This window comes from Rhinolophus sinicus, linkage group LG04 (genome assembly GCF_036562045.2).
Source record: "Rhinolophus sinicus isolate RSC01 linkage group LG04, ASM3656204v1, whole genome shotgun sequence".
NCBI classification, from domain to species: domain Eukaryota; kingdom Metazoa; phylum Chordata; class Mammalia; order Chiroptera; family Rhinolophidae; genus Rhinolophus; species Rhinolophus sinicus.
The window spans coordinates 141295153-141304902 of NC_133754.1; the positions used below are offsets into that span (position 1 = coordinate 141295153).

The 9750-nt window shown below is 42.6% G+C and overlaps 1 protein-coding gene across 1 annotated transcript; it reads right to left on the reverse strand.

Moving 5' to 3' along the window:
* Positions 1-228: 228 nt before the first annotated feature.
* TMEM252 (transmembrane protein 252) lies at positions 229-3964 on the reverse strand. Its single transcript, XM_019730357.2, is given in 3 exon segments — positions 229-419; positions 421-601; positions 3614-3964. Coding segments are annotated over 3 exon segments (576 nt in total). The 5' UTR covers position 3964; the 3' UTR covers positions 229-374.
* Positions 3965-9750: the final 5786 nt, after the last annotated feature.

The window sequence follows — 9750 nt, forward strand, 5'->3', positions numbered from 1 at the left end:
GAAAGTTCATAGCACAGAGCCTGCCATATAAAAAGCATCCTGTAATTGTTAGATTTTAATCCCAGCATAAAGTCCCACTTGATAGAGGAGGAAACTGAGGCCCAGCAAGACAAAGTTTCTTAGCTCTGAAGCATCAGGTTGCATCTCTTTCCACCACCCCGCCTTTCGACTTGTCCTGTTGTGTGAAAACACATAATAAAATATAATAAAGCTGAAAAGATTTCTTAGCGACTCAAGCATTCCCCTGGGGAGCCCTTGCTCAGAGTCACTGACATGGCTTTTCCTCCCACAGTCCCTTGTCTGCGTTTATTATTAGCAGCTGTATCCCCGGAGGGCGTGACATATGCTGGAGAGCTGCCCCTGCTCCAGCACTCTCAGCTCTGTCTCTCGGCATCCTGTGATGACGCTGCTGCCACCGCCGTCTGTTACGGACTCATCGTAGGATGGTGGGGCCTCTCGGTGAGCATCTCTGTCATCCTCAAGTTCAAGGTCCATCTCTGTGTACAGAGGTGGAGGCACATCCATGGCCTCTCCCTCTGCAGGACAGGTTTGTTTTTCAGGATCACGACTCTCTTCATAAGCAGGAGGGTAAAAATATGGCCTAGGGGACAAATGCCACCAACATACATGTGTTATTTCAGTTGTCAATGCCAAAGAGGTATACGTGTGAAGTTAAACTGTTAAGAAACATTGATTTGGAAACAGATGTACTTCTTCCTGGCATCACCAGTTTTTTAAAAATGTGCAGCTCTTCCAGCAGAACTCTATCGGCCGTGGGATGTGAGCCTCTGTAGTCGTACTTTTCCCAGTGTGTTATTCTAACCTATTCCTCTTCTCTTGCTCATTGGAACCAGGGGCTTCCAGTGTGAGATCCTTAACAGGGGGAGGGGACATGGGGGCCTTGACCGTGGGATTTCTCGGTACCCAGTTATTTAGATATCCTCGTCCCCATTCACACACATCATCTGCTCAATTGCATTCACTGTTTCAGATCCTCACAGCCAACAAAAGAATGAATGAAAACCAGCTCCATGCAGGTTCCTGAACTGTAGCAGATGCTTCTCTCTTTCCTACAACTCTTGCAAGTCTCAGCAGCTAGTTTAAAAAACAAACACAAAAAACTTAAGTGTTCTCATTTCCCAAACTATTTCAACTGACAACTTTATGGAGATTTTAGTTGCTGCTCTTGCCATGCCATCAGGCGATGGCTAAAGGAACCATTCACGCCAGAGCTGATGTCCTCATTGGTCAACTTGCCCAGGGTTGCTAATTGCTAAATGCTTCTGGCTTCTCCATTATGAATGGGCTTGCGGGTGGCATGGAGGTGAGGAAGAGAGAGGGGAAGCTTGATTAAGTTGTGTATTTATAGAGTGAATTCTTCCAGTGCCTACAGGGAGTGTTTGTGGTGTGTAACCACAACAGAACTGGGACTGCCATTTGTAGCCACAACTCCATTCCAAATGTGAGCAGGCCCAAAGCCAAATGGCTGAAGGAACTGCCTACTGTACAGCAGACCTCTCAGCCTCCACTCAGAATAGCCAAGGCTCTGTCATGGGCTCATGTGTAAAGACATCGAAGATGGAAAGGTGAGCTGTTTCCTGGAGTGATTTGAGAGGCTCCAGGACGACTGCTGCTGGCTTCCCAAATCCCATCCACTTCTCCCAATCCCCATCCCCCAGAGCAATTCACATTCCCAGTGACCTGAAATCTACCACTGCAGACCCATTGGCTTTAATACCTCAGCCTGGGTACCCATTTTGAATGCCAGTGCTTCTGAGAAATGTTAACTTTCCATTGACGGACTTACAAGCCACTCTGAGTGGGCGAGGCATCTATTAGATGCAGCAGAAAGAGAGAGTGACCTGGGGATGTCACGATGTCCATAATTTACTTTGACACATTTCCACGCAGTGTAATGTTAGGCATGTGTTAGCAAATTTAAGCTACACCCTAATGGTAACTCATTACTCTGATCAGAAATTCACACTCTGGAGGCCATCGTCTAACATTTATACAGAAAGACAATCATCACTCTGGAAACAGTTTCTATAATCACTTCACTTATCTTAGTGTTTTTTTAATGATCAAATCCAGAGACTTTGCTAGTAATATAATAAACATTGGAAATGGGTTTTGGTTATTACAACTAGTAGCTTATTAGCATAATAATGTCAAAAAGCAAGTCATGAGTAAAATTACGTACATTCAAGACACATGGAGTAGCTAAAATATTTTAGATGAAGAGAACAAAAGAATTTATGGAGTCTTGCCGTCTGTACCACAAGGATGATACCTGATGTTTTATCACTCAATGGTCTTGTGTTCAGGCAAGGATTCGGAGGTTTTGGGTTGTCTGATACAAACTACAAAGTTAACTGAAATTTTTTTAATGTGGTAAAATATAACAAAAACTTTACCACTTTAGCCATTTTAAGTGTACTGTTCAGTGGCATTAAGTACATTCACTGTGTTGTGCAATCATCACCACTATTTCGCTTCAGAATTTTTCCATCATCTCGAACTGATACTCTGTATCCATTAAACCATAACTCCCCATTCCCCTTCCCCCAGCCCCTGGGAACGACTGTTCTACTTTCTGTCTATAAATTTGACTACCCTAAGTACCTCATATAAGTGGAATCATATATATTTATCTTTTTGTGTCTGGGTTATTTCACTTAGCATAATGTCTTCGAGGTTCATCCATGTTGTTGCATGCATGACAATTCCCTTACGTTTTAAGGCTGACAAATATTCTATTGTATGTATAATATACATTTTTATCCACTGATGGACATAGGGGTTGCTGCTTTTTGGCTCTTTTGAAGAATGCTGCTATGCATATTGTGTACAAATATCTGTTCAAGTTCCTGCTTTCAATTCTTTTGTCTATACACTCAGAAGTGGAATTGCTGGATCAAATAGTATTTCTATGTTTAATGCTTTGAAGAACCTCCATACCAGTTTCCACAGTGGCTGCACCATTTTACACTCCCACCAAGAGTACACAAGGGTTCCAATTTCTCCACATACTAACTAACACTTGTCATTTCCTGTTTTTTTGAAAATAGCCATCCTAATGGGTACGAGATGGTAAGGTTAACTGAATCTTACCTCTGGAATATTATTGCCTTGCCTCAAATTAATCTTTCATGCAAAGTATGATCAAATAACCTAAAAGGATACTAAGGTGCGACTTCACTGAGTTCATGAAGAGGCTGCAGGACTGATTTTATGCCTCCTTGCTCATTTGTTGTATAGCAGAATTTGGTCTGGGATTTGCTTTCTCAGACCACCCCCACCAGCCTCAAAGGACAGCTCCCATAATACAATGAAAGAAACTAAAAGTTGGGCATCTTAAATTGACTTAGGTGGCTTTTTAATGGGGGTGGGGGAGGGTAGCGGTTGTTTCTCTGAGAGAAATTCTCTTTTCTTCATGATTTTCCCCAGAGGCAGCCACCATTTTTCCTATTTACTAACCCCAGAGTAATTCCCTGATGAAAAAGCTCCAGTTCTAGACATACAGCCCTGGGAGACATGTAAGTCGCTCATTCAGCTTTTCCAGAACTCAGCCCTATCTCGCCCTCATGTCTTTCAGCTTCTCAGCACATACCTGTCCACTGTGGCCAGGGCTGGGGTCCCACGAGCAAGGTGTTGTCTGAACACATGGCTGAACATCCCTTTGCTTTCACTGGCCTGGCGGTAGGTGGTCCAGAAAATTCCACTCAGAAGTATCACAAACCCCAGAGGCAGAAGCAAATAGGCCAGGATCAGATTCCCTCGACAGTTGAATATGGAGCCAGAGGAAATGTAGAAGGCCCCCAGGCAGATTATCAGGAAGCCTGTCAGGAGGGTAAGGACACAGAAAACGAGACCAGTGCTGTTACGCATCCCTGCTCCGTTGGAACCCAGAGCCCTGACCCTGCCACTTCCCTGCTTCCCTTGCTCAGAGAGAATGCTCATTAGCCAGCACGTGGCTTTATACGCTCTGGGACCAACTGGCCTTTGGACAATTAAATGAAGCAGGCACTTAGAAGCTATTCATTAACCATTGAAAGTAGCTATAATATTATTGGAGGATTAGCCTGGAAACAGCGTTGTGTACTGCAGAAGGGTGTGGCTTCTTATAACTGTCTTGCTCTTCTGAACCAGACAGAGCCCTCAGCTGAGCCCAGTTACTTGAGGGAAGGTCTCTCATCCTTTGGGCACTGCCCTGTTAATCCCCACAGTGGGCAATTCCCCACCAATGCTAAAGAAATTACCATTCCTTGATGAACTGTCTTCTGTGTGGTTTGGCAGGAGAGTCCTTTCCTGATTTCTTCTTTCTTTCTCTGTACTAAAAAGACATTTCTGAAAGGCTCTTACCATGTTTGTCTTGCCTCTCTCAATGAATCTCCCTTTATTGCCCTCACACTATAATACTGAAAAATGTCCAAGAGAAAAGCCCATGAGGTGAACTTCCTGATTCCTTCTTTGTTGACAAGAAAGATGAGCAGTAGAAGGAAAGGGAATGTGAGTGCTGGAGGGAAGGATTATAATAGACAGAGCTTTGTGAATTTGGAGGTATTTCTGGAAGTGGTTATAAGAGGTAATGATCTGGTGACTTCTGTGCTGATTCTAGTTCTGTATCTTTCCCATTGTTGGAGCCCAAATGTTGAAATCCCAGGGTCGTTTCTGGTAAACACATAGGTGTTTGATAAAAATATTTTGCGTATTACTCAACCACTGGCTACCATTCTTGGCTCACTAGAAATAACTGAACCAGATTCCCCCCTTTCTGCTCTCCAAAAAGGCCACAGGCATTTGATAAAAAAGCATTCCCTAAAGTGTATAACATGTTACTATCTCCATGCAAAACAAATACTTGTGAGAAGCACTGTCTATTCAATCCCCACCCTCCCTCACACACCTCTTAGGGTTTCACAGAGCATACTAACATATGAAAGGCTCTGAAAAGTCCTACAATCTTTTTCCTCTCATAAAATATATATTACATGAAATTTGTTGTGGTGGATGCTGCTAAAAAATGTTTCTTGTCCTCTCTCCCGCATCATTGCTCTATGTAGTGTTTCCTCAAAGAACCTTTCTAGAACTAGCCTTCTCTTTCCTGTTGGAATTTATTTCTTCTTGACTGTCTTTAGTGGCAGACATCCTATTCCAGACCTGGTTCATGCCTTGATTCCTTCTTTTTTTTATTTGATGCGTGTCCCTGTTGGAAAGCCTGCTGCCCATCGGAACTCTGGGTCTCTTCTATCCAGAGATTATCTTCAGTTACTCTTTGCTACTCCCCTATCCCACTACTCCATTACTATTATTTTCCATTTCCTTTTCCAGTGGAAAGAAACAGTTCTTTGGTGCAGTAAATCCATGTGTACTGTTTAGCCTCATATGCACAATCTCCTTAGTTTTACTTTCATGTTATGAGCGAGGGGAGAGAGAGAGAGAGAGAGAGAGAGAGAGAGAGAGAGAGAGAGAGACTGGATCAAAAATGTTATAAGGTAGTTCCCCAATCTATCTCCTAATTTCTACCTTTATTAGCTTTAGTTCTTACCCTGAACTACTTTCATCTTCTGGTCTTGATATTATCCTTGAAATCTTAAAACAACCCTTTCCTCCATTGGTAGTGAGGTTGGCAGATTTCTAAGATGACCCCAGTGATCCACGTCCATTTGAGTGTGCGCTGGACACATTGAGTGTTGGCTGGACATAGTGACTTGATCTAACAATAGAATATGGCAAAGGGAATGGATGTCACTTCCATCATTAGATAACAAAAGGTTGTGACTTCCATCTTGCTAACACTCTCTCTATTGCCCTCGTAGCTTGCACCCTTTGAAGAAGGAAGCTGCCATATTGGCAAGGCTCATATGACAAGGAATGGAGGGCAGCTTCTGGCCAACAGTCAGTGAAGAACTGAAGCTCTTAGTCCAGGAGCCAGTGAGAAACTGAATCCTACCAATGACTGTGTGACCTGGAATCAAATCCTTGCCCATTTGAGCCTTGAGGTGACTCTACCCTAAACAACACCTTGACTGAGAGACCTTGAAGCCAAGGATTCAGCTAAGTCACGCCCAGATTCCTGACCCACAGAAACTCTGAGAAGATCAGTGTGTATTGTCTTAAGCCACTATGTTTTGTGGCGATTTGTTAGGCAGCATTAGATAACTAACACAATCCTTTAGGACTTGGAAACCAGAGCTGACAACCAGTGTTAAATGTTTACACAGAAACATAGAAAATGCCCTATCAAAGTTAGCTATAACCATATTCACCATTATTGTTATTATTATTACTGTTGTAATTCCAAAAAGCTGGGAAAGTCCCAGGATTCCCAACTGAAAGGTCTGCGCTAGAAGTTAGGTCCCAATAACTGGTAATGGTAGGGCCCTGGAGATTACTGTTAAGTATTAAAGTAAGAAAGGATAGCACTCTCGATGAGCACTGCCTACACATAGGGTTGAGCTTCTTTGGTTTAGACCCAAACTGGTCGATGAATCAGACTGGGCATTATGACAGGTCAGGCCAACTTCCTGTGATCATATGAATATTTGAGCGAGTAAGAGTCTTTATGTTTTCCCTCCTCCAGTTCTAATAAAGGATAAGTCGTGCCATGTACTGTGTTGGACAGGTGCTTCTCCTCCAAATCCTTTAAGGAGGGTGTTGTGATTCTAGAGCCGTGTGTTTTTGTTGTTGCCGTTGGTTTTTTGTTCGTTTGTTTTGGTGAAAAATTGGGTCAGAGAGAGCAAGATTCAGGTGGCAGGAGGATGAAAGGGCTTCGTGAGTTTACATAAAGTCCCTGGGCTCAGAGTTGTTGAGGAGTTTATCTTGGGTAGGTGGGGCATTGAGGACAAAGTATAGGAGAATCTGTAGTATATGAAGAGAGTAGGAGAGAAAGGGGGAAAATCAATATAGAAATATGAAGCTGGGAACCATGTGTGTTTTTCATGATGACTGAAATAGTAGTGAAGGATTTACGTTGAAGTTATTTTGGCATCTTTCTGTTTATTATTATTAAATACATAAATTATTACATCCTTGTAACTTTTTTTTTTTACTGTGACTCAGTTTCAGGGGTGAACCACAAGCTTCGTTGCTCTCTGAGCATTATTCCCCTTTGATCCCTCAAAAATGATCAAAGATAACTAAAACCAGTTGACTTGCAGTTTAAAAAAAAAAATTATTTCTTGTGGTTACCCTGTTATTTGTGTTGTGGTATGCCCTCTTTTCCTACAATCACTAGTGAAAAACATTTTTGAAAAGTGGAAAATGAAAGTTAAATGTGTGCCTGTTTCAGTGATCATAAAACAGCACAAACACTGAGAGAAAAATACCTGGGTTTTATCAGTCTTGAGGGGGCGAAAACCCAAGCCGAAGAGCTGGCCAGATCCTTAGGGCTGAGGGAGAAGAAAAAGAATCCAATAAACAGTCAGTGAAACACACACAAAAAAAAAAAAAAAAAAGAAAGAAAAAGAAAAGAAAGAAAGAAAGATAAAAGAAAAGAAAAAAGAAGAAAAAAAAAAATCACCCTAAAATGTCAGGAGACCTTTGGGCCTTTGCCTGCGCTTCCTTATGCTCTGGCCCAGGTTCGGGGTCTGCCTTTACTCCCAGGCCTATTTTCCTGTTCTCATCCACCCAGCTCTGAGCGTGAGAGTAAGGGGCCAAGAATACTGACTCTATTTAAAGGTGGAGAAACCGCCAGAGAGAGAGATTGATGAGTCACGTAAGTTCATTCATATAGACAGCGTGGGAGTGAAGGTAAATGGACACTCTTCGAGGCGTCTGGCCAGATGCCCACCTTCTGTAGAGGAACATTCTGGGACTCACTGGAAACCAAGCTCAAGTCCTCCTATCCCCATTCCCATCCCTTCCATCAGAGACCCACCTAGGAAATGAAATTTTGTTTTTAAACCAGTTTATTTATTTATTATTATCATTCTTAAAGAATTCACCAGTCGGCAAAAGTACCTGGCTCAGCAGTACACAGTAACATGTTGTTTGGTTGACAGCCAAACTAACTAAAAACATAATCACTCTCAACACGCGGTGACTTTGAGCATGACCGCCCCACCAGTACTGTTCTGAACAGAGAAAGCAGCCGTGTTCCAAGCACCTTTCTGCCTTCCACGTCAGAGCTGCTGAAACCTCAGCCTCCTTTCAAACTTCCCGTGCTAGATGGAAATGCCTCGGAACTTCTAACAGCCCTCTGCACTCCAGTCTTTGTGGACTGGTCACTTGGCCCCATACCCTTCTCTTGCAAACAGGAAAAGAGTGGATAAGAACTAGATGGGGACTTTGGAAGGAAGCTAATGGTGTGTAGAAGCTGTTGCATAGGAGAGGCATGGGGCCAAGAGCTGAGGCAGAGTGGCCAGATTTCAGAAGGTCACTTTGGCGCAGGAAGTGAGGCTTTGTGGGAGGTGCGGAAGGTGAGCATACGCGTAGCAAGCCATGTCACCAGGGTCTGGTTTCATGGTGGTGATTACTGAGTGATTTCTGGATTAGCCTTTCACACGTGTGGGTTCATTGAGCACGGGCCACTTCCTCCTCCTCTCCTTGTTTTCTTTGCTTTTGAAACTTTCCCTCCATCTCTCCTTTTCCTGTCCCTCAAGGAGAAGATCGAAATAAAGACTTTTTTTTCAGTTGACAGCACAAACAGCTTCTCAGAAAACATGTAGCATTGTGAGATAAGATGGTCCTACATCGTCACATGAGACTCACACTCACCCTGGAATGAACCTGGTGACTCTCAAATAAGAAGACAAATTCTGTTCTAGAAAGAGCTCAGCTTCCAATGTAATCCACAAGTAAGCCAGAAGAGATATCATTTCTTTGTGGATCCTTGGAAAATGGAAAGGAAATCGTACTTCTGTGGCCACGTTGGAAGAGAACAGAAGCCTCAAGGCAGGGCAGCGTTTGACTGCCTGAGTTTACACCAGTTGGCATGATGGCTGGTGACTTATAAATATGAAGTGGGTTCTGTGTCCCACCTTCTGAAATTCTCTTTAATGTTGATCTCCTACTTCCCACTTACAAATACATCCTAATATGTATTCAGTAGTCTCATTGTTAGTTAGAATATAGAGTATTATTTTCAATTTTTTATATGTATGTTGTAGGATAAACCAAAGAGGTTAATGTCAGTTCTGGACCAAAATTTTCAGCATAAGATAAAATAAAAATATCAAAGAAGTTAAGGAATATCTGCATAATCTTAAATTTTAGCTTACAAAAGCTTTATGAATTCATGATTTATTTTGCTCTTTCTGAAAATTGCATATAATCTAGCATTGAAAAAGCTTTTAGAAGAAATGACAACCCAGCAGTAATGAGCATTCAGGTTGTGGTCTCTATTACCATTTCCCATCCCCAAATCAAGCATCTTTGTAGAAATGGCTGATTCTGGGTCTCAAGCAGAAGACCTAGGAGACATAATTTTGAACCAGAAAGCAAGGAAGCTAACAAAAACTCCAGGAGTTATGTAAAGAGGTATAGGAGCTAACCTGAAGGGGCCGCCATTAGCCCAAGGTTTCTCATTCTCAGAACTATTGACATTTTGAGTGAAATAATCCTTTGCAGTGGGGACTTTCCTATGCGTTGTACCCTGGTTAGCAGCATTCCTGACCTCTACCCACTAGGTACCCAGCCATGGCTATCATAAGTGTCTCCAGACATTGTTAAACGTTTCCTGGAGATCAAAACTGCCCTTGGTTGAGAACCACTGCACTAGCCCAAGATGGGACAATCTGAGCACAA